Raw genomic sequence first — 26,716 nt, forward strand, 5'->3', positions numbered from 1 at the left:
TCTGCAAGCATCTTTTACGTGCATAGAAGTGTAGTACTGGTTTTGAAAATATGAAACATGCCACATTCCCCTTAACAGAAGAAATAATCAAGAAACATTGAAAAAAAAAGGTATCAATCTTACCCCTTTTTACGGTAATGATTTGTAATAATATTTTCTATCGATCTCCATTCAGTAGTGATGCTTTCAAAACTTTCCTTCTTATAACCAATTATTAAACCTATATTTACAAAACAAAAAAAAGTTTCAAATAATCAATGAAACATTTTCCTACGTTCTGTCCCAAATTTCTCTTCTATCTGGACAGGAAATTCAAGATAATCACCAGTATCGGCTGTATCATAAAACCAACGGTGGCGGCAAAGACTATGTATAAATCAAATGATAACCCGACACCACATGCAGTTCCATTCAAGCGTTTGGGCGCAAAGTTTGAGCCGAAAAAATGAAATTAATTTTGTTGTCAATCTTTTGCGTCGCCTCGGTTTTGGTATGGTGGAATCATGATGGAAACATTTGAGATAGTCTTAAAAATATTCTTCATCGTAGGCAGCCGAAATCGGTTACCAGACCCCAGTGCGGATGCTGGATCTCTTGGCGAAACAGAAAAGCTCCCGGATTGTCAATGGCCAACGGGCTGTCTTAGGCCAATTTCCCCACCAGGCATTCATGATTGTCACTGGATCCACACAAAGTTGGGCATGTGGAGGATCGATCATTTCGGACGAGTGGATTCTGACGGCTGCCCACTGTGTCCAGTCGGCCATTTCCTTCAGCATTCAATTGGGAACTGTCGAATTGCAATCGGCTGGTACCGTACATTTGACAACCAACTCGTACGTCAAACATCCCAGCTACAATCCGAGCAACTACAACAACGACGTCGCTGTGATTAAACTGAACAGTAAAATCACTTTCAACTGTAAGTATTTGTCTGAAATTTAAAATTTGAAACGTTATGCCCTAGCATAGAACAGGTGAGTGTTAAATTGTGATTTAACGTATACCGTCCCCAAGATTAGTTCTGAAATTACAATAACACAACGGCATTTCCAAAGCCAAAAGCTAGCAAAACAAAAAATTATCATTCTTGAGATATGCAAGTCTGTGATGATTTGAAAAAACCGATATGAATAGAAGGTATATGCGATAAAGATAATTGATAACAATCAATCCAGATAAGACATGAATCAGTAGCTTTGGAAACAGTGACTGTCAATTTCTCAGCACTAGATATTTAGCATATGCCCACAATGAGAAGCTCAATAGATTTGCTTCAGATCTGTGTATTTTTTGACCAGGGTTTTTTCCTTCTAAGTTAAGATGAATTTTAGTAGCTGTATGTGCTCGACCTTGTAGCCTATGGAGATAAAGTCTACAGGATAACTCAATAAATTAATCATCTTTACTTTCGAGGAACTTTTATCAGGTACATTATTATTATTATTATTATTATTATTATTATTATTTCATTTATTCATCGAACATATTTGTTTAAATGAATTCTAATATATATAAAAAAAACAGATCAGATAGAATTAAATAGACTGGACTGACGAACACGACGAATAAATCGACCAACAGGTTCATTAAACTGATGCAAATGTTCAGCGTCCTGGAATACTCGCATCATCGCACTCAATGGCTCATTATAGCCGTAGGATGTTCGGTGGACTCGATTTGATAGTAACGAGTGAGATCGTAAGGTCCTTAATGGCGCACTAAAGCATATCATTTCCAGCAAGTGTGGTGACTGGACCTCACCGTTCAATACTTTAGCGACGAATGTTGCTTGTTGAATCCTTCGGCGGCGTTCCAGTGTTTCAATACCCAAAAGCTGGCAGCGGTTAGGATAAGCGGGAAGATCCTCAGGATGGTGCCATGGCAGATGTCGTAGAGCGAATCTTAGAAAACGCTTTTGTATGCGCTCAATTCGTAGGATCCAACACAGCTGGTAGGGGGCCCAGACGATTGCAGCATGTTCAATTATGGACCGGACGAGTGCACAGTACAGCGACTTCAAGCACAGCGGATCAGTAAATTCTCGTGCTACTTTTGAAATGAAACCAAGTTGTCGATTGGCTTTTTTTTTTTTTTTTTTTTTAAATATGTCTTTATTTGTATCAAATCATCATTACACTTATATTACATTATTGCATTAAACTAGGTGTTCAGCTCAATAATGAACTGTTCATAGCCCTATAAGTAACTAGATTATAAAAATTTATTTATAAGATTTTAATTTGCTGAGCGCAATCAAGTTTTTAATGTAGGAGAACATCCTGTAATAGCAAAAATATTTTATACTTAAAACTAAACACTATCTTAAAATTAAACTAAACATAAAGAGAACGAATCTCTGCGATGGAAGACTGCATCGATTTGCCTCTGAAGTTGGAGATGATTTTGTTGGCCATCTCTTCGATCGATTCAATGCCCGCAATCCGATGAAGATCTTCGGTGCTGTGCCAAGGTGGAAGCCGCAAAATCATTTTCAGAACTTTGTTCTGAATCCTCTGGATGGCTTTCTTCCTCGTCGCGCAGCAGCTAGACCAAATCGGAACTGCATACATGATCGCTGGTCGGAAAACTTGTTTGTAGATGAGCATCTTATTTCGCAGACACAACCGGGATTTCCTGTTGATGAGAGAATAAAGAGATTTAGTGTATTTATTACATTTAGATTGAATATCTTCAATGTGATTTTTAAAAGTAAGATTCCGATCAAGTGTAAGTCCCAAGTACTTCACGTGATCAGACCATTCTAATGAAACCCCATTAAAAGTTATGGAATAATTTTCATTAGGTTTTAAAAATTTTGCTCTTGGCTTATGGGGAAATAAAATAAGTTGAGTTTTGGAAGCGTTAGGAGAAATTTTCCACATTTTCAAGTAATTCAAAAAGGAATTTAAATTTTGTTGCAATCTACTGCGTACCACCCGTAAATTTCGACCTTTGGCTGAAAGCAAAGTGTCATCAGCAAATAATCTTCTACCTTTTCCTTCTGGTACATCAGGAAGATCAGAAGTAAAAATATTATATAAAATTGGCCCAAGTATACTACCCTGAGGGACACCAGCTCTAATGGGTGTCCTTTCAGAGCATGAATTTTGATAGCTTACTTGTAAGGTTCGGCTAGTCAAATAATTTTGAATAATTTTGGTGAGATATACAGGAAAATCAAATCGAGCTAATTTAGCTACTAAACCTTTGTGCCAAACACTGTCAAAAGCTTTTTCAATATCAAGAAGAGCAACACCAGTTGAATAACCTTCAGATTTGCTAGCGTTAATCATATTAGTTACACTCAAAAGTTGATGTGTAGTAGAATGTCCATGACGAAAACCAAATTGTTCATCAGGGAAAATAGAATTCTGATTAATGTGAATCATCATTCTATTCAAAATAACTCTCTCAAATAGTTTACTTAAAGAAGGAAGCAAACTAATTGGTCGATAACTTGAAGGCTCTGAAGCACTTTTTCCAGGTTTCAAAATTGGAGTTATTTTGGCATTTTTCCATTTATTGGGAAAATAAGCCAAATGAAAACATTTGTTGAAGATTTGAACTAAAAAATTTAAAGTGCTTTCAGGCAACTTTTTAATAAGAATATAGAAAATCCCATCTTCCCCTGGAGCTTTCATATTTTTAAATTTTTTGAAAATCAATTTAAGTTCATCAATATTTGTCTCACAAGAACTTTCAAACACATTTTGCTTGGAAAGAATATCATCAAATTCTAGGGAGATTTGAGCATCAATTGGACTTACAACGTTTAAATTAAAATCATGAGCAGACTCAAATTGTTGGGCTAATTTTTGAGCCTTTTCTGAATTAGTTAAAAGAAGTTTATCCCCATCTTTCAAAGTAGGAATTGGCTTCTGGGGCTTTTTCAAAATTTTAGTTAATTTCCAAAATGGCTTTGAGTAAGGTTTTATGTCCTCTACTGCTTTAGCAAAATTTTCATTACGAATGAAATTTAAACGACGTTTGATCTCTTTTTGAAGGTCGCAATAAATTAATTTCAAATAAGGATCCCTAGTACGTTGATATTGGCGTCGACGAATGTTTTTCAGTCGTATCAAAAACTGAAGATCATCATCAATTAAAGGTTGATTAAATTTATGTTTAACTTTAGGTATTGAAGCGGCTTTAGCATTGACTATTGAAGTTGTCAAATTTTCTACAGCCAAATCAATATCTTCTATTGAATTCAGTGGAACGTTGACATCTAAATTACGTTCAATAAAATTCATATATCGCTCCCAGTTAGCCTTTTGAAAATTAAAAGTTGATTTTAAAGGGTTTTCAATGGGACTTTGGGATAAAGAAAATGTTACTGGAAGGTGGTCTGAATCGAGGTCCGTATGAGTAACTAATTGACTACAATGCTCGCCTAAATCCGTTAGAACCAAATCAATTGTGGAGGGATTTCTAATTGAAGAAAAACAAGTATGCCCATTAGGATATTCAACAGTATAATAACCTGCAGAGCAGTCATTAAACAAAATATTCCCATTTGAATTTGATGAAATATTATTCCAAGATCGGTGTTTTGCATTAAAGTCACCAATAATAAAAAATTTAGATTTATTTCTGGTGAGTTTTTGTAAATCTCCCTTCAAAAAATTTTTCTGTTCACCGCTACATTGGAAAGGCAAATATGCGGCAACAATTATAATTTTCCCCATAGAAGTTTCTAATTCAATTCCAATTGTTTCTAAGACTTTTGTATTGAAAGAAGGAAGAAGTCTAAATTTGAGACGAATATTGATGACAATAGCTACACCCCCACCTTGTCGATCAAGTCGATCATTTCGTAAAATTTTAAAGAAAGCATTGCTTTTCAAGTTATTGTCTGGCTTTAAAAAAGTTTCAGTGATGGCAGCAATATGTATGTTTTGAGTTTTCAAAAATAAAAAGAATTCATCTTGGTTAGCCAGCAAAGATCTAGCATTCCAATTCATAATATTTAAACATCTATTTGGATCCATGAGGGAATCGTAAAGTCATAATAATTTTGTTAGCATAATTAAAAGAAGTTTGGAAAGCTTCAAACATTGAATTTGCTTTCAACATAAGTTGCATCATTTCCATTAAATTTTGATGCAAAAATTTTAATTAATTTTTCCTCAGTAATCTCACCCAAATCAACAAAATTGTTAGGATCAGAAAATGAAGGAGAAGAAAAAGTATTTGAATTTCGGGGATTTTCCCAAGCCTTCGCATGAACGTTGAGACTTGGTTTTTTCCCATTTTTATTAGTTAAACCTGAAGAGGGAAACCCATTTTCAACCACCTCTGAGAACGATAAACAACGAGTCTGGGGCGCAGATTCAGCCCAGGTAACATTAAAATCACTTCGGGTATTACCCAGCCGTGATTCCAATGTCGACCGAGGCTGACCGCGAACAGGCAGGTTGTTTGCCGGCCCGACGTGTGAAGACGAAAAAGAGGAAGGAGGAGAAGAAACTTTTCTGGAAACTTTGGGATTTTTCCTAGAAGCAATAATTTTTGCCCTGATGGGACAATCTAGCGAATTCGAGGAGTGATTACCTGCGCAATTCGCACACTTAAAAAATTCTGTTTTTGGCTTATCACCACCAAAAAGGCATTTAGATTTTTCATGATCGAATGAGCCGCAAAACATGCATCTGGCATTCATTCTACAATTTTTAGTGCCATGACAAAAAGCTTGACAACGACGACATTGCGTAATGTTTTGTAAAAAATTGGTAGAAGATTTACGAAAAGGTTCGAATTTGACTCGACAATGAAACATAAGACGAGCCTTTTCAAGAATTTGCAAATTATTAACCTGATCCTTTTTAAAATGGATCAAATAAAGTTCAGGAGCAAAACCAACACTACTGGTATTATTCGTGTTGGTTCTTTTCCTCATTTGAATTACTTGAATTGGAGAAAAACCTAACAAAGAATTTAATTCAGCTGTGATCTCATCCGGTGTCTGATCGCCAGTGAGACCACGAAGTACAACTTTAAATGGACGATCACTTCTAGCGTCGTACGTAAAGAATTGGTGTTTTTTATTATTCAAAAAATTTAAAACCTTTTGAAAATCATTAAAAGATTCCGCCAATATACGAGCAGTTCCCCTTCGACCGATCTGAAAAGAAATCTTCACATCCTTGACGGAAGTGACGATTTCTTTTCGAAAGGCATTGAAGTCAGGAATCGTGACCGTTATTGGTGGAATCTTTTCGTTTTTAAGAGTAAAAGAAGAAGAAGGTTTCTTAGTACTCTTATCAGAATTAAATATGAATATTTCCTCATCACCGATGTTATGAAGGACATCGAATGAATTGGAAATTTCAACTTTTTTGGCAGATGGCCCTGGATTAGGTTCAGCAATCCGTTTTCTTCCGGCCCTTGAGCCGGCCGAAGACTTCCCCATGCTGGAAAGAAAAGAGAAAATATGAATAAAAGAAAATGAAAATAATTTTAGCACTGAAAAGTGCTGATTGAAATACAGGTAAGGAAAAAATAAATAATGTAAAATGTTCCTGCAGGTACACAGCAACGATACGATGCTCCGGCGTACGTGTTGACGGCTCAACGGTACAGATGGAAGTGAATCGATTGGCTTTATTTATGACGGTTGTTCGATGGCTGTTGAACGTGAGCTGTGCATCAAGGGTAACACCTAGATCATCAACTTCCAATACCCTTTTAAGATGCTGATGATCGATGCTATAGTCATGTAGAATGGGTGATTTTTTTCGACGGAAGGTTATTACATAGCATTTAGGGACACTGACAGATAACTTATTCAGTCTACACCATTCACTAAACCGATCGAGCAGCGATTGGAGGTGAGCACAGTCCTCGGAGCATTTTATTGGGACATATATTTTCAAATCATCAGCGTATGCAATCTTAGTTCCATCATCCAAACTGATTATCAGATCGTTGAAAAACAATACAAACAGCAGAGGTCCAAGATTGCTTCCCTGAGGCACTCCAGACCGATTTATGAAAGGAAAGGATATGCTGTCACCAAATTTGATTCTGATACATCGATCTGTAAGGAAGGATTCATGTTAAGTTCCTTTCAAAATATTTTTTTTTAAATAGGATGCATGCGCATGACCACTTCAAATTTCAACTCAAAAAGGGGATAATGGGGATACTTGATTCCCTTTTCTTATTTTCATAAAATTTCCTAAAACTAAAACGAACCATGAACCCGTAGATGAACTAGAAGCATTTTTGTGAGATGAAAAAAAATATTTTTTTTAACTTAAAGGAGACTTGATCCTTTACTCGAGGAGACTTGATCCTTAATTCAAGGTGCCCTGACCCTAGGCAAAAATCTAACGAAATTGAAAGATAAAAGGTCCGTTCGCTATTTTTTGCTATATTAGTTCTCATTTCACAGTTTTTAAGTATCAGACGGAGTGATTTTTAAAAGTTTGTCTACTATCCTATAGTGATTGCATACTTTAAGGCACAATTTTCTAGTTTTTAGATTATTTCTGAATGAACATTAGTTATTGGACAAATATTAGTATTTTCGTACTAACAAATGATCACGATTCATTCAGAAGAAAAATACATCTTTTTGGACTCTAGGGATCAATTAAACCCATATCATACATTTTGGAAAACTTTTTTTTTTAAATATAGCGATTACTATTGCTTCAAAAATATGGCATTATGTAGTTCGTATTATGCTCTACCAATTGGCATATTGGAATAAATATTTTATTATAATTTTTTCATGTGGAAAACATTTTAATGCGATAAAAGAAGATCATCAATTCACATTTTGTAAAAATTTTCGAACAAAGTTCAATTACTCGAAAAATATTTCTTTTTATTTTGTTGATGTAAGAGCATTGTTTTTTCTTTTGTTATATTTTGCACATTTTTCTTGAACATTTCAGTTTCAAGATATAGCGAAGGAATCAAGTATCCCCAGGGATCAAGTAACCTCATTCTCCCCTTATGATTTCTAGTTGAATTTGATAGAATTTTTTGCAAAACATTATAAAAATTCTAAAAGCAATGAGATGTAACAGTCATGGTTTTTAATATATCTCTGATAAAAATTTTTCATTGCCAGAAGACAAAAAGAAACAAAAAATCAAGATTAAAATTACCTTACTAAGTTTGGAATAAATCCATTTCAAATGCAAGATTCAGGATTTTTATACTTTTTGAAAATTGACTGTCTATAGTTTTTAAGTCTTTACAACACCCTGCTGCTTTTTTGTTATCTGACAATTTGCAACGAAGGTCTTAAGATATTCTTCAAAAATTAAAATTTGGTTCATTGTTTCGACCTCAAACACATGTATTTTTTCAGATTTTTTTATTTTATATTATGATATAAGGTTTATAAATAAAATACCTAAAAAAACTAGTAAATTTTTACAAAATCTAAGAAAGTGTTGCAATTGTCATCCAAAAAAAGTCGAGATTGTAGCAGTTGCATTACATTTCTCAATGACATTCGAGAACATCTCATTGACATTGACGTAGGGTGGTCAAACTGGTTTTACCGAAACCGGTAAAACTGATAAAATCGATTATCTAGATACCGAAAATACTTCCGGGGAATTTTTCATCATTCTTTGGCATTTTAATAAAATTGGCACAGGTATAAATACTCAAATATTGTTCAATCAGCTCCAAAATCTAAGCTCAATGAACCTAACTGCTTTTCTCACATTTTTTTCGATGTAAGTTTTTGAACCAAACTATAGTGGCGTCCAAAAAGCATTGACACGCTGCCATCTCTCTCTACGCTGATATTTTTTCATGAAATTTTCACACATTTCAGTTCAGCTATCCAACTAACGCTCCACAACACTTGAAGACTGTACAAGTGTACAATGACTGAAAAAAGATACAGCTACAGGAAATTTAAGATTGCTTCATAATAATCACAGTATTTTTTTATTGAAATAACTGGAATTTGGTCAAAAGATGTAAAAACGTTTTATCAAAAAACAGGCCAAGTTTTTTTAAAAAAAAGTTCTAAACGGTGCCGGGCTTCCACAAATTAAAAACCGAAAATGTTGAAAACTGATAAGAAACATCCAATTTTGTTTTAAAACAAAATATGTTTCAACAGAGTCAGCATTTAAACACGTGTTTGATTGTTTGTATACAATTTGTTTATCAATATTTTGGTAATTGATGGAACTCTGTTGTTTTTATTTTTAACGATGTTAGAGCATTTTTTCAGACAAAGTTTTTACAAATTAACAACATTCTTATATAGAGCGTACAAGTCAGATCTAAACAATTATATTTATTGCTAGATTTTAACTGATTTCTATTTCTATTTTTTCGTTTTAATTTTGGAAAGGCAAACTGTATGAGATCACGACCAAGGTTGCGGGGAAAACATAACTATCATGGACAACAAAAATCTGTAATCTGTGAGTTCAGGGGATTTTTTATTACCTGACAAATTACGCCGGGGTTCTTCAGATTTTCCCCAAAATTGAAAATTGGGTTTATTTTTACGACTTAAAAACACATGAATTTTTTCTGATTTCTTATATTTTTATTTTTCTAGTTAGATTCCGTTAGATTTTTTTTTAAAATTCAATAAAACCATATTTCAAAGCTACACAACTCTGTTATTTTTCAACGAAAATAATAAAATAGCACATCAGAACGCATTGAAATTTTAACAACTTTATAAATAAAATAAATAGAAAAATTTAAACATCGATATTTACATGAAAACTTGCAAATAAACCTAAAATGATTGTAACGTACAAGATTTGAATTAGCGCACAACATTTTAGAGTTAAATTTAGAATCCATCTCTTCAACTGTAATTTCCGTCTTGCCCGGAAAAATCTGTTTTCCCGCTTACAATGAAAGAGCATTTTTGATTCCTTTTTCTCTTCTCTACCAACCGTCGAACAAACCGGTCACCTAGCCACGTTGAATTAAAAAGTGAAATTAGAATAAAAATTTTAGTCTAAAGTTTTCCTAAATAAAGTATTATTAATTGGACTAAATCCAAGTGAAGTAAAGTTTCTTTAAGTTGTGACCCTGACCTGTCTCCTGACGATACAATGATGTTTAAAAGTACCGTCTCCATCACCGAATATTCTGTGAATAATACCATTTTATAGCCCAATTTATGGTGCAACTTTCATCTGAAGACACCAAAGTGGGTCAACGTTCCCTTTCAGAGTTATAAAAGAAATGATCCTCATTCTCACACATTAATAAAAAACGTTTAAGAATGTGGCAGTGATGTTGAAAAAAGCTCAGTTTGGAACAATCTAACTCAAAAAATAAAAATGTTAGAAATCAGATAAAATACATGTGTTTTTAAGTCGTAAAAATAAACCCAATTTTCAATTAAGGGTAAAGTCTGAAGACCCCCGGCGCAAATTGTCAGATAATAGAAAAAAAATCCCCTTAATCAAAAATTTTGTGACAGTGTTTTGTGTTTTGTACAATCAACATCCATTTTCACCGAAAAAACTTTTTGCAAATCAAATTTTATATTTTTATGAAAGACTATAACAACTTTTACTAAATCTGTAAAATATATTCAAAAATCTGAATATTTACTGTGTTACAAAGTATAGAACACAATTTCGTTTAGAATTATATTAAACTACTGTTTTGGCAACCTCACAGCGAAGTTATAATAAAAAAAAATGTTGATGATAACTATAATGATTATCATGAGGACGATGATAGATTTATGACAAAGAAAAAATTTAAAGGCAAATTAGTATCTTTTCCAACAGAAAAAGCTGCTAAATCTATTGCATTTTAAAATTTGAGCATTTTATGCCATTACTATAGCAAGTAGACAAAACCTTTTCATGAATTTGGTATACTTTGTAAAATACCGGTTTAATCGGTTTATCAATGACAAATACCGATATACCGGTTTAAAAAAAAAACGGAAAAACCGACCTATCTACATTGACGCCGTTCATTTGACGGTCATCCAAAAAAAAATTTAACACAACCGGAGAAAATTTTATTTAGTTTTAAAACGACAGTCGGTCAGGAAAATGTCTTCGAATTATTCATCTCGATGACATTTTTGACTTGTAACAGTAGACTGAGCTGATTTGGGTTATTTTTGAATATTTCTAAAAAGCTTCGTTTTGGAAAAAAAACCATCCCTTTATTTCTAGAATTTTTTAATTAACGTTTACATGAGTAAATTTGAACTTTAAGGTTTGTATGAGAAAAGCCAAAATTTATACTGTAAAATCAACAGCATTTTTGTTTCTTCTGGGGGACCGAGCCCGCTAAAGGTTTTATCGTGCTATTTTAAAAATTCTACAAAGGAAATGTTTAGCTGAACAACTTTTTCAAAGACCGTGATTTCATATCTTGTTAGGCTAAAAAGTTAAAAGCTGTTTAACAGGGGTATATTTTTATGGAATTGATCAAAAATTAATTCAACTGTCATCACTACCTCGCGAAGTATTGCTTGAAAAAATAGTCACGCAATACCTCGCTAGTGATATTGCATGAGTGATAACAATTTAATTTATTGTTCATAAATTCCAAAAGACATACTCCTGTTGAACAGCTTATAATTATTTTGCCTAATAAGATACGAAGTTACGGCCTTGGACAAAGTTGCGAAAAATTACCATTAGAGAATTTGTGAATTGGCACAAAACCATTAGCGGGCTCAGTTCCACAGAAGAAATACAAATGATGTTGATTTTTCAATTCAAAATATTCAATTTGAATAAACGAACATAAAAGTTAAAATGTACTCATTTGAACGTTACTTAAAAAATAGCAAAAAAAAATTTAGGAGTTTTGAACCTAATCAACGCATTTTATGTTTTCAGGTTTTGAGAAACTCGAAAATGATCCCAAATCTAATCATTCTATTTTGAAGCCCATTTTGTGATATCTAATATATAAAGATGAGTTGGACTATATATGTTTGTTTGTTTGTATGCACCTTATACAAATCCACACCGCTGAACCGATCAGCCTGAAATTTGGTACAGAGATGTAGTTGAACCATGGTAAGGTTTTAGTAATAGTTATGAGCCCCGCCCACCTAAGAAAAGGGACCCTCCCATACAACTTTCGGTTTTATTCACACGAACCTAAAGTCATGGCACCCATTTTGGCAACTGATTTTTTTCCTTTGGCGGGGTTATTTTCACCATCACCATGGGCCGGGCCTTAGAAACGACCGTCCAGGAGTTCACGTGTACTGGAAAGCAAATCAATGCTTGCTGAGCGTTAAAGATTTGAAAGGGGAAATTTTGGCGGGTGTTTTTTGTACCTTCTACTGCTGAAAGCACATGGTACCGGTAGTTACGAGATTTTTGGATGCAATAATGAGCTAACATTTCGGATTGAAAAATACAACTAACCTGTAAAGTATGTATTGACTTGAATTGTAGTGGTTTTTAAAGTACTCCCTACCACTGCTGCAGGGCATTGAAGTCTATAAGAATATACAGTGTGTGAAGTATGGATGCAATAATTTATCTTCATTATGAATTTGGATGGAGTGCTGAAAACATATTAAGCTATTTTCTTAAAATCAAGCTTTATAGAACCAACCATTTTCGTATTTATTTTTAGAATTCCTCATAAAATAATTAAATTCAGAGTTATGAGTTGAGAGCTGTGATTTCAATGCTTTGAAAGCCGTCGAGAAATCTAAATGGAGGACTCAAAAATTTAACGTGCATTATCTGAAAAAAAAAACAAATCCAACGCAAGAAACTTTATTTGAATTTAAGTGTGAGGTTTGGAGTTTTATACAATTCAATTTTATCGATCAATCTATGACTTTTGTATAAATGTTGATCATTAATGTGTTCAATTTTACCATCCAATTATGCGAAAACTTAAACCGTTAAGTTCTACGAATTCAATAAAATTATTTCCAAGAATTTTAACTTTATCACTCTTCACAATAATTATTGAGATTTGTTTTTCCAAGAATGGAAAAATTGGACAAAAAAAATCTTTTGTTATAACATCATAAAATGGGCGATTTGGATTCCGAGAAAATTTCTTTTAGATCACTTCAAAAAACTGTAAGTGGAACTTGGAACATTAAAAAAAAACTAATCATAAAACTGTGTGGAAAAAAACAACGAAATGTACACAAACATTTGAAAACATGGAAAATGAGTCTTCAACAAGTTTAAAAAACCAAATACACACACATACAGAATCTCAATGAAACTTAATGTTTCCTCGAAGAGTTTCCTTTTACTTAATTCTAAGCGTACATCTTTCGAGAATATGATGGCTAGCATCTCACAAATGGTTAAACCACTAAACCACAAAAGTTTACTGTGTATGCCGTGACTGGGATTCGAACTCATGGCCGTTGCTTGGAAGTCTTGAAGGCCACGAGCTGCCGCAAGTTTCGGAAGCCTTCTGCGCAAATAAAACTTAAATATAGCATACGAGGGAGCATTTGGCATATAGCGTCCGATGAGATCATCTCTAGAAGAGACTTCATTAGATGGAGGGTTGGAAAGATAAAAATATAGTTTAATCATTTGAAGATAAAAAATAGAAAGCCAAAGCTATTCAAGCTTCCTTTAAGAAAGTGTGGGTATATATTCGTGATGAAATAAAAAAGCATTCATGGGAAATTATTTTTAATGTCTATGAATACGAACCTCATAACTACCTATAAGTGTTTCAAAAATATGAAAAAGGGAAACACATTAAATATTCTCATTCAAAACTTGAAAAACACTAACAAAACTTTCAAAGCTTACATACATGGCATATAGAACAACATGGGTAAAATTTTCTCAAAATAAATATATTAAACATATTGAATACAAAGCTACCAAAATTTCGTAAAGTCAAACGACTCATTTTGATATATATTTTGTGCAAACCCGAGCAAGGCCGGGTAAATCAGCTAGTTATTGGATAAAATGGACCATCTCTTCTTTAAAGTTATGCGCCTGTAGGCTTAAATTGATTCTAGGCCTAGTACAAGGTCGCCAGATTTTGGCCAGATCGGATCACAGGAAGAGGTCGCTCAACGAGCCTAAAGTTTGTGTGGGATTTTGAGACATTTTGTTCGGGAGGAACATAAAAATTCAGTTTTTTCATCAATAACTAGGGTCCACTTCGGTCGATTTCTTTTCTTAAAACCTAAAATATGGAAAATATTTCATCCGAAGACTGCATTTCGATTCGAGTTAAGACAAAAAAGTTAATAAAACTGTTAAATCTCGTAATGATAAATTAGGCTGGAACAAATATCAATTTCTTCTTATGTAAACCTAATCCTCCCCCCCCCCTCCCCTTCGAAATTTCCCAAACCTCGAAAGGGGGGAATAAACAAAATTTGAAGTATTTCATTTAAATTTCGAAAAATAAAATTCAAATATCCTCAAGACCAAAAAACAAATTGTGCAAGATAGGAGTTATTCCACTTTTTGTTTTCTTGATATTATTGAACTTTTCGTTAGAATAGTACTTGATTCGGTTCGGTGAAATTATATAGTATGCCATTTGGTTGCATTCAAGCTTTCGTGCAATTCATTCCAATTTATTTGTTTTTTGCATTATTTTTTATTACACCCCCCTCGCGATGTTCCAACTCCGAGTGACAAAAGAAGCATTTGAAATCTGATCCGGCCTTATTCGTGTTTATAAAATTGTAAACAGCTTATGAAAAAAGGGCTTGTGATATAGTTCAGTTGGCAAGTCTGTTGTCTCCTGAGCCGATGTCCGCGAGTTCGAGCCCAAGAGTAAAAATCAAACGCAGTTGTACCGGATATGTTTTTCAATAACGATCCGTCAACTGCAACGTTGATAAAGTCGCGAATGCCATAAAGATGGTAAAACGACTATAATCGAAACAAAAAAAAAAAAGCTTATGAAATATATCAGTGAAAGGGCCACTTATTTTTGTTCTGTCAATTTAATTTTTTTTTAGTTTATTGTTGTGTTGCGTTTATTTCACTTTCTGTCGTTTTCCCCTTTCTTATTCATTCATTTACGGTTTGAGCTCAAGAATGGCTTACTTCATCACTTCATGGGCTCATGAATTCGTTGAACTCAAATGAAACGGTATTTATTTTATTATACTAAGTCAATTAAAGTGTGATACTTTGATTTTAAACTTGATATGGATTTCATTAACACCTTTTCTCAATTCATGTTACAATTAGGGTGGTTTAAGTGGGAAAAACATTTTGATGGCATCTCAAAAAGAAACAATTATTACACCCAATGTTACCCAAACGTTTACGTTATTATCATTGGCTATAATTTTTCTTACCTTGAATCCCAAACGTCAAATCCGTCGGTTCCATAAATTTGAACCAAAGGCGTATTAACTGTGCTAATACACCAAACTAGACTAGTGCTGCTTTAGCGTGATTCTTAAACCGTGTTTTAATAAACAGTAGAGACCGCCCTTACCATGTCGTTGGTGTCCATAACAGTTGCGAATTCTAGATTAATATAACTTTTACTAAGTTCTTTCCCAAATTTGTGTATTAATTGAGGTGTTAAATAAAAGTGTCTCTATCGATTCATTACAGCCAATATCCAGCCAATCACTTTGCCAGTGGCTGGCACGACCAACACTTTCGAGAATAACGTGGCCACTGTTTCCGGTTTTGGACGAACCAAAGATACGGATACGACGTTTTCGAACTACCTTTACTACGTGAATCTAACCGTGATGAGTAACTCGGCCTGTGAGGCACTTTTCGGATCCTCAGCCATCATCAGTTCGACCCTTTGCACTGCAGCTGGCAGCAATCCGGTGACCGGCACTTGTGGCGGAGATTCCGGCGGCCCACTGATCTATGGAGGGGTCCAGATCGGTATCGTATCCTTCGGAGCATCCGCTGGCTGCGAGAAGGGCTATCCAAACGGCTATGCTCGGGTTACGGCGTTCCGGGATTGGATCAAAACCACTACTGGTGTTTAAATAAGAAGGTTGAAACATCATGACGCTACTAAAACAAACAGATAAATTCCTATAAAAAAAAATCAAATATATAAAATGCTTTCGGACTGCTTTATCAAAGAAAATCTGCAGATAATCGGACGAAGGATGACATTCAATGCGAGTGACAGTTAACTGAAAAAATATATTGTTTGGTTAATATTTACAAATTAACTGATACATATCAATCTCTCTCGTCTGCTCCTCTACAGCATTTACATGAGTTAAGAGTTTGTTCAGTGATAAATAAACATAAAGTACAATATCTAAAGTACAAAATACAAATTTAATTAGCGGCGCCACTCGGCCAACAAATCAATTTTTTACCCAACGAAGGGGGCAATCATATTGATAGGGCGACAGCGAGTCAACGAAAAATACATGTGTGTTTGTCAGTTTTGTTTGAATGTGTGCGTGTTTCGAGGAAGTTTCCAATTGGTTGCTAAAAGTATATGAATATTTTTTTTAAATACATAAAATAGGATAATCTCTATTCCTCCAGCAGCAAGAGCCAACAAAAGTGTAGGTTCTGTTTTTCTACAGAGCGTGACGTGAAGTATGTGTGCATGGCGAATTCCAGGGGCGGATTGAGGGGAAAAGGGCAGTAGTGCTCCTTCCGGAAACACACGAGAATCTATGAATTGGGCAGCATATCATTCAGCAGTTCCTTCTCCGAGGGGGTCAGCTTGTCGGGGAATTTGATGTCGAACGCAACCAGCAGATCGCCTTTCCGGGAGGGTTCCTTCGGGAATGGCAGCCCGTAGCCCTGAATCCGCTTGACCGTGTTGGGTTTGATGATTTCCTGCTTTGTACTGATGCGCAGCTTTTCGCCGGTCATGGTCGGCACCTCGAAAATGACACCGCAGAGGGCCTGCAAGAGATGAAAAAAATGTTAATGAAGTTGAAGTTGTATTGAAGTTGTTCATGAGTGTGGCCCTTAGCTATATGTAAGTTTTCAAAACCCAAAATTTTACTGCTCCCACCTCCTAACATCGATCCTTTTATCAAAATAACCAACTGTGCAAAATTACTTTGATCGGACAACTCTAAAGGACCCTCAATCGCCTGCAAATTGACTATTTTTTGGAAAAAGGTAAAAAATTCCATTAAAAACCATAATCAATTCAGGCAAATGTGTAAAAATTTCCAAATGTGAATAAACCCATTTTTTTAGAACTTCTATAGAACTTCAATGCGAATTGAGTTGTTTCAAAAAAAAATTAAATGATTTGTTTACATTCTCTTGGAAACTTTTTTACAGGCATTCTTAATTTATTCCAGGAAGGTATACCAAAAAATTGTCAGATCGCTAGTTCAATGTTGAATGTTTCCTCAGAATAAAAATCAGAAAATCATAGCTGCGAATAAACGAACAACGAATTGAAACCACATGAAAATCAATTGTTTTAATCAAAATGAAAAGATGACATAAAACTTAAAGATTAGATTAAAATTATTATTCACAGTTTGTTTTTCAAATATCAGAATATTCAGTTCTTCAAAATTGACAGATTCATCTTTTATTTTCTGATTTGTGAAGAAGTTGTTACAGTCGAAGCAGTGGCATCTCCAGCACCCAGAGCAACGTAACTACTAGCTGGTATCAACGATAGCTTCTCGCAACCAGAAGCATTTACATTTCAGCTGAGATCGGAATTTTCTGATTCCTACCCAATTACCCTTCCGATATTTTTCAAAACCATTTTGAGGAGCAACGACTAATGGTTTTCTAGGAATCTACAATTTTAATTTTTATTTTTTAGTGTCACAAAAGAGTACAATTAGAAAAACAACCTTGTTGTGTTTGCTCCTTTTCTAATTCGCCCAGAAATTTCTCTGTTCATTTGTTATGGTAAAAACAGTCCTGCAAATCTTTATTGTCGGAATATTTAAAAAAAAACCTAAATTATCATTATTATTATCATTGCTCTATTTTTTTGATCTAAAATTGGGAACAAAAAATAATGTACGAAAAAATTGTTAAACTTAAAATAACTCACGTTTGATTAAAATTCCTCAGAGTTGTGCTCGTTCAAGATAAAAATTCATGCCGGAACCAAACAAAATCCACGAAACTATTGTTTTATGTATTGTTTTAGGCATGTTTCAGTTTGATGAAATTTGCAAACCTGTTCAATGAAAAACTTTCATGAAGTTTAAGAAAAGTATTTTCAAAACCGAAATTATGTTACCATTTACTGGTTTATGATTAAATCAGAACAATTTGGCATTTTATGGGTTTTTTTTTCAATTTTTTTTTCTGTTTTCCAGCACTGGGATGCATCATTTGTTGAATGCAAAAGTTAACATTTTTAAATTTAGCCTAGTTTTAAATGGCGATATTTCTTTTTTTATTTTATTGTGATGTTCTAAATAACAACAATCTGTGTATTGGCCATGGTACAGAAAAAGCGTGTTTAGATCTCACCTCGATGGTTCAGGTTCAAATCTTCAAGCACGCAAATATTTAAAGTAAGTTTTAAATTAATTCACAGTTTAATTAACACTAACATAACGGTAAACAACTCTAAAGTTTAATTAAATGAATAAATTGATTCTGGGCGATTTCAGTCACAAAAAAATCTTAAAACGATTTTTATTTCTTCACCCGACGTATCAGCAATTAATATGTCTTTTTTTAAGGATTCTAATAATACAATACATAATACGACATAATAAATTATGTGTTTAAAAAGGTTAAACAATATATGGTGTTCTTATTGAAATTTCTCGTTCTAATTTTCCAAAAAAAAATTTTAATATACTAAACTGTCTAATCGGGAAATGCAAGTCCAGTTGTCTGTAGTGTACAACAAAAAATATTCAAAGTTGAGATTTCTACTTGCATGCAATCTTCTTTGGAATCTGTTCTACTTACTATTGATCTGGTTAAGATGGATCTAACACTTTGAAAGATTTGAAAAATGAAATCGGATATAAAAATGATTTACAGTACTTCAGATGTTGTTTTCCGCCTAGTACCTAATGATGTTTGTTGTATTTTGAGTGTTTGATGTATCATTATGTGTATTGGTGTGTTTTTGGACAATTAAAACGAGAAATTTCACTAAGTATACCATATATTGTTATACCGTTTCAAACAGATGATTAATTATTTCATATCAATAGACTCATTGAAAAAGGCATAATAAATGCCAAAACGTCGGATGAAGAAATAAAAATCAATTTCTGATTATTTTTTTTTGACTGAAATCGCCGAAAAACAATTTATTAACTACCCAATAAGTCGATAGATTTTTACTGTTTAAGGGAATGTACATATATCATTTTTTATAATTTTGTTTTCTTAAGGTTTCATGTTGAGGCTGAATAGCCTTCTACTCAGTTTCAACTATGGACTTGACACTTTCTAATAAAAATAATTTATATAAGAATAAGATATTTTAAATTTGAAGATACGAATTTAAATTATAAGCAGAGTAGAATGCTATTCATTCGTTAAACAAAATTGAATAAGCTTTCCCCATTCGTTAAACAAAGTTAAATAAGCTTTCCCCGGGAAATGGATGCTCAGATTTCCTGAGAACGCAAAAATGGCCGGGACAAAGAAACTCTCTGCTCCAAGTTGGAACTTATAGGCATCTTAGGCGAGAAAAAGGTTGCTTTTGCATTTTAACTTGCCTGTTTTTTTTTTTTTTTTACATTCAAACCTTCGAACCGAAGTAAAATTAAAGGAAATTTTGGTTGATATGTCCTGAGAAAAAGAATAATATTGGAAAACATACAAAAATTCAAGTATTGAATTTTCAAAGTTGAGTTAACCTTGTTTCACTGCTGAATATAATTATTTCAAATTTAGTCATTCACTAAAATGCTCGGATACGTGAAAAGGTTATTTTTAACAAAGCTGACTGATTCATGTTTACTTAGCACGAAAAATGATTTAAAAGCGGAGTAAACTTGTCCATGCGATTAGAGCGTGTAAATCTCTGAGACTCGTGAGATAATAGTTGTATGGATGAATGCGTGACCGGAAAGAGTGAACTGTCATGTCAGATGAACAGATTCTAGATTCTATTTTCGAGAATGAAGGTAAGCGTGTATTGCAGGAGAATTTGTGTTTTGGAAAAAGTGCGTTGTTGGAACGGAAAAACATGGAACATAAAATGAAATGTATTACCGAAAGTAAATTACCACAGGAATCATGACGTTGGAATTTGAAGTCCTGCTATTCAAGAATCGAGTATTCGTCCAGTAGTAGTGAATTGTTGTATTCTAAATTAGGCGCTTTGTAGCATGCTTCTTTGAAAAAGCTGCATAAGCTTTATAAAGAACCCGTTTTATGGATTTTTAGCTATTATTTAATATTTTTGGCCTTCCTTATTACTTCGGATAGAATGTTTCTTTCTGGTGATTAGTTGAAAATTCCCCAGCAAACATTTTTGTAGCTATATTCTTATGCTGTTCCATATACATTATAGAATGATCGTATGAAAGTTGAAAAACCAGCATTTACCTACCAAAGTGGAGGCAATATACATACACATAAATTTCATTTCTTTCTTATACGACGAAAACTGCACCAGTTGGGCGCTATCCGACGCCTTATTCGTACCTATCGGAAGAATACGTGAGAGCACAAAATTTTGCTCTCATATCCATCAAAACATTGCCAGCGACAATATTTTCCAGTTCTCTCATTGGTTAATATTACTTAATTTCCATCTGTTTTTCAGTAATCTGGATGCACTACCGGCTGCACAGAATACATGATGATGATTCTCTGACTTGAAACCCACGTGGGAGCAAAATCATTTCAAATCTATCATATCCGATTTAAACTGACTTCAGACTACATCTTATACGATCATTCCACTGTGCAGTTGGAATTTCGATTTGCAACACCATTGTAACCGATTTAAGTTATCATTTCTGATATGAGTTCATGTTCGCTGGGTCCTTCCGTAAAAACAGTCTCACGAGTTTGGCTCCTTAAAACCTTAAGGTATGGGCCATTTCAAATAAAGAATTTACAAAAAAAAACCGGATCAAAAACAAGTGATTTGCTCTACTGTTTTCAAAGAGTATAGAAAATTGATACTAGCAAGGACACATTCTGGTAGGTGTTTTGGGGAGAATAGCACTCCCGCTTTTGCATGAATAAATAATCCAGTTTGTTCAATGAAATAGTAAATTTTATTTTAAGCATTCGATAATTAAGATTTCTACATATAGGGTTTCAATAATATGCATAATACTTGTTGGTCATAACCAGAGATGATAACTGTTCGGATGTCATTTTACATTTTTCTGAAGCCTAGAGTGACATTCATCAGTACGAAAACGACTGTTCGCAGTCATGTCCTTTTCAGATTTTGTGAATGCATCGCTCAGAAATTCCCTCGAGAAAATGTCGAATAACCCAGACAACCAGAAGTCGTATTTTATTTTACAGATTATATCGTATAGAATGTTATTTAAACTCATTTTCGTATATTTGCACCTACAATATGCGGCCCATGCATATTCTTTACGTATTTAAAAACATTGTATGATTTTATTACGACAATACAATCCAAATCAAGAATATGTGTGCTAATGTACTTATATGGCCTCCAAAATAATACGTATGTACTGGTTTTGCTGCATTATATACAATGTGTTTACACGTATATTTGCACGTATATTTGTTTTGCAAGTTCGAAATACTCACCAAATGATTGTCTGGAAACATTTGGGATGAATGTCACAACTTGCATCGAGGTTGTGATAGTCATGGAAAAAATGTTACGATAAGCTGATGAAAGTCGGTCGTTGCTTCGTTGATAATTATTTTTAACTTGCGACACATGAATAGAAAGCTCTTGACCTGTACATGATAGGAATTAATATAAAAAAAAGTATACGATGATTCAGGAATCTTATTTACGTCTTATTAAAAAAAATAATATGATTATGTGTATATTTTTGTAAAAAACCAAAACAGCCAGAAAACAAACCGTGGGGTAGAATGCCAAAACTAGTGGGCAGAACGCACCATATCGAAAGGGTGGTAAGAAATGGAACAATGATTATTTGGAAAGTTAAAATTGAAACATCAAATGTTTAATTACATGTTCATTGTGTTTTGATAAACTCACTATATTTTGAAAAAAATCAACGGCCACGAATTTCAATTTCTTGAATTTTTCGAATCAAATATTGGTGCAACTTTTAAACTTGAAAAGGGACGAAATTTAATATAATTATGCATTCTTATTGTAATTTGGTAGCCAGAAAATTAAAAGCATGACATTTCGCTTTGATATTCGGTTTTTCTCAAATGTTAACAGCATTCTAAATTTGAGCAGAAACACGTAGTCTGGCAGGCATTCTACCCCAGTTTTGATTGATTTTAGTTCAAATTTGTGGGAAGTTAGTAAAATACATTAAAACATTTATAGTCTTCCGAAAGTGCATACGAGTGTAAAAACGCTAAGCTGTAGTTCCCATCATGTACAGGCCAAGAGCTTTCTATTCATGTGTCGCAAGTTAAAATCTGATCATTTTGATTTTTCGGATTCCGGAACCGGCCAGATTGGCCGTGGCCAATGAACTTCATGACTGTCAAAGTCATGATATTTTTTAAATTTTTCCCTGACAGTCACAGAATCGAAAATTCAAAAATGTCATTCCGACAGTCAGAGGACCAACAGAATCTTCGACTGTCACAAGTCAAAAATGCTATCGAGATGAATAATTCGAAGACATTTTTCTGAGCGACAGTCATTGCAAAACTGAATGACATTTTCTCCAGTCGTTTAACATTTTATTGGATGTCCGTCAATGTCATTGAGACATTTTCGAATATCATTGGAAATGTTATGCGACTGTCACGATCCCGACTGTCTTTTGTATGACATTCGCATCACTGGTCATAACAAAAAATTAACACATTTATTTATGTGAAATATGTTGAATTTGGTCTTGTTTGCCAGATATAGCACGAAGAATAAAGAAATTTTCTCTTCGAGTTGTGTTATTATGTAGAATGCATCTTTACTTGTGCTAGTCGAGAAAAAAAACAGAGACAATTGCTTTAAAAAAATCTGACTGAGTAAGTCAGTAAATTAAAAAAAAATCAAGCATCTAGATAAAAGGGTTTTTAAATTTGCACTTTTAACCGCGAATATTTACAGATATAAAAATTTAATCCAATTTTAACTTTATTTTGGAAACAATGTACACAACGGCCCTGAAACATTTATACCGCGACGTTGACAAACTTGAAAAATTCCAAACATCGACCTACTCTATTGAGTCAATTAGAGAATTTGATTATCAAAGTTTGAAACAGGTGCTATTGAATGTCAGTATTCGCTGTGATTTCGCTGCTATCACATCTACGAGTATTGATAATAATCAATCTACGATGCGTAAATGCGCTTCCATCTTCGTTATCGTTTTGGTGATTTTAATTGTAAGTTGAACTTGCCTATTAGAACAGACAAAACTTGTCACACTCTTAAGAAATTAACTTCAATCAACTTAAATTTTACAGAATCTAGTGAACAATGAACTTATCCCAGCTCAGTTTAAATCCCCAAGAATCATCAATGGAAACAGGGCGAGGCTGGGACAGTTCCCCTACCAGGCGTTAATATTTGTGACACTAGAAACTGGGCAAAGATTCACTTGCGGAGGATCGCTCATTTCGGACCGGTGGATTCTGACAGCTGGACATTGCGTAATTGGGGCCATCAGGTTCGAGGTTTATCTGGGAACCGTCGAGTGGCAAAAAGCAGGTACTGTTGTGGAAACAAATGAGTATATATTGCACCCAGAATATAACCCGAGCGCCTTTCTGAATGACGTTGGTTTAGTACACTTGACGGAGAAAATTTATTTCACAGGTCAGCGTCTAAAGTCTAAATTTATGCTTTTTCTATGGAATCTTAAGACATATATAATTTCAGATCTAATACGACCAGTTGTTCTACCGGCGTTAGACAATCTCAGCACGTTCGAGAGAGTTTTCGCAAGGGTGGCAGGATTTGGAAGAACCAGTAACGTAACACCACATCCTACCGATCACTTGTATTTCATCCATTCGCAAGTGATTTCCAACGCGCAATGTCAAGATTTCTATGGACCAAATATAATTGATCCGTCACACTTGTGCACATCATCGGATACGGAACCGGTCCGGAGCATCTGTGCCGGTGATTCCGGTAGTCCACTCACATTTGGTGGAATGCAGATTGGCATTGCCTCTTTCGTTGCGGTCGAAGGATGTGAAGCGGGCAATCCCAACGGATATTCTAGGGTAACTGCTTTTAGGGAATGGGTTTGGGAAACCACTGGCGTTTAGAACGTTGCGTTCATCAATAAGTGCAATAAATCAGTAAAGTTATAGAAATATCCTTACCTGTTTGAGCGTTAGTCGTGCCGTGTACCGCAGATCGCTTCCCTCCCGCCGGAACAGCGAATGTGGTTTGTCCCGGATGATGAAGACTATGTCGGCCGGTATTTTGCCCTTGCTCTGATCTCCCTCCTTCTGGAAGGTGACCTTGGTGCCGGATTTCCACCCAGGCCGCACCGATATACTGACGTATTTGTCCTCCTTCTTGGAGCTGCCCTCCGGTTGCAGCACCCTCCGGGAGATTTTCATCTTCTTCACACAGCCATGGTAGATCTCCTCCAGCGTAACGTAGAGATCGTGCTCGATCGGTGGGTCCTGCACTTTTTCCTTCTTGAGGGGTGAGTGCACGTTGAACGAGTGTGACCTGAAGTACAACACATTTTGTAATTAGATTTGAGAAAACAGAAACGTCGTGTGGAAATCGTTAACAATCCTTAAACTGTCCCTATTTATTCTTTTATGTAGTGCCATGATAGTTGAAGTGAGACTGTCATATTATGTCTAGCAAACATTTGGGTATAGGAAACAGGATCTAAATCTCCTAACATTGAATCTTGATGCTCAAAAAGCAGAAAGGAAAACACGGGACCATTAGCAGTAGGCGTGTCGAATTGCAACTTTTATCGAAACTCAAAATCCCTAATGTCTTAAACAGTTTCCTTTTTGGTCAATACAAACGAAAGAATTTTGGCACATATTTGAAATGAATTTTAGGTAGGGTTAGAGCAAGGTCACTGGTGTTGGGAAAAAGTGGTAGAAAATTTGACATTTTGAAAATTTTCCATGCAAAAATGTTTTCAAGATCTTTGGGCGTTGTATTTTTTACAGCACTGTTTCTAGTTCAGCCGCAAGTGATAGAAATATTGCTATTTTTGCATCCCAGCATGCGAAAATACACCACGTGTTGTTGTAAAAAAACATGAAGGTCACAGATCTTGAAAAAAAAATTTCATGGCATAGTTTTCAAAACGTGCTAAAAGTATCAAATTTTCTACCACTTTTCCCAACACCGCAGTGAACTTGCTCTAAGCGGTGGTTCATCTAAATCCATAAGTTTCTCATAAATAATCGAGAGTTTTATATATTTCAGAAATGGACTTAGTAGGCTGTGGCCGTCGATAACGGTGGTGCTTTTTTGACTGGAAAATTATTTAGAATCTCGAAACATAAAATCAAAATTATATTCTGTGCCTGAAAGTTTTGAAATGTGACAATAAACATATTTTAAATTCTATTTACTATCAAAAAATTATCGGAAAACCGGTGCGTGATGCAGATAATGTTGCCCGATATAAAATCTCTAAATTCTTGATTGCAGTCGACCGTTCACACTAAGCAGGGGAAAACGATCGAAGTTAACCGAAATGAAAAATATTAAAGCGAAGTGTATTCGTTTTTTTCAACATATAATTTCTACATTCCAGGATAACAATGTTTGCATTTTGAAAAATATTCATAAACATTAGATTTATGTTTTTGACTGGGAATGATATATAGTTATTTTGTTTTGGTTTTTTCGGTCTTGAATGTAGATCAAATAACGGTGGATTTCGAAATACCTGACGTTTCGACCAGTTTTGTTGATCTTTTTCAAGGGAACTAGAAGTTTTATTACAAATTATTGATGTGAGCGTTGTTAATAATTAATGAACTGAAATGTTGTAAACCACTTTTCTGGCTGTTGTTTTTGTTGACATCCAAGACCGAACATGTCAAAACAAAATTACTAGAGATGTACCGAATAGTGGTATTCGGCGAACGGTCGAATACCGAATATTGACCTTTTCAACTATTCGGCCAAACGAATATTCTATTGAGTTTTTAATGAAATAAACAAAAGCGATAATTCAATTTCCTTCTAATTCTTTCATTTTAATGTCCCTCGTGTTTTGAGACGATTATTTTCAACCAGGAAGGACATCAGATGACTTGTCGCTTTTAAGGATTAATCAAAAATTTATATTCATTTTGGAATTCATTAAAAATCGTTTTTGAATACATAATCTTTAAATTTTCAAAGAGAAATTTTAATTTTTTTTATTTAATTTGAAAATAATCTGAATGAACTCAGGCAAAATCTAGAAAGTTTCAAACAATATCTGGGCATCCCAGCCAGATTAAACTTATCTCGAATTCTTTATTGGATTTATGGGCATGCCTGGAATAAACTATTATCAAAGTATAAAGCGATATTCGTCAGCATTCTGCTGTACGATCTACAGTGAAAGGTATACAGATAAAAAAATTTGAAAATTTGTTATTGTATTAATTTAAATAATAAATATTTAGCCTATTCGGCCTATTCGGCCCAATACTTAGTTCAATTATTTGGTGAATCGAATATTCGGCTTAACGGTTTTTGGCGATATTCGGTCGGCCGAATATTCGGTATATCTCTAAAAATTACTATATTC

At 34.3% G+C, this 26,716-nt stretch overlaps 2 protein-coding genes across 2 annotated transcripts in view; one reads left to right on the plus strand and one right to left on the minus strand.

Moving 5' to 3' along the window:
• The first annotated feature begins 355 nt into the window (after positions 1-355).
• On the plus strand, positions 356-16,205 carry LOC129744848 (brachyurin-like). Its single transcript, XM_055737587.1, has 3 exons — positions 356-490; positions 550-922; positions 15,528-16,205. Exons 1-3 carry the CDS (start codon positions 446-448, stop codon positions 15,920-15,922), a joined length of 813 nt encoding a protein of 270 aa, XP_055593562.1. The 5' UTR covers positions 356-445; the 3' UTR covers positions 15,923-16,205.
• The window catches only part of LOC129744847 (dnaJ protein homolog 1), a 155,301-nt gene continuing 144,639 nt past the window's right edge, over positions 16,055-26,716 (minus strand). Inside the window, exons 5-6 of the mRNA XM_055737586.1 lie at positions 24,309-24,666; positions 16,055-16,811 (exon numbers count right to left, since the gene is read on the minus strand). Coding sequence (XP_055593561.1) covers positions 16,575-16,811; positions 24,309-24,666 — 595 coding nt within the window. The 3' untranslated portion in view covers positions 16,055-16,574. The remainder of the gene's footprint in view (positions 16,812-24,308; positions 24,667-26,716) is intronic.

Source organism: Uranotaenia lowii, chromosome 2 (genome assembly GCF_029784155.1).
Source record: "Uranotaenia lowii strain MFRU-FL chromosome 2, ASM2978415v1, whole genome shotgun sequence".
Taxonomy (NCBI): domain Eukaryota; kingdom Metazoa; phylum Arthropoda; class Insecta; order Diptera; family Culicidae; genus Uranotaenia; species Uranotaenia lowii.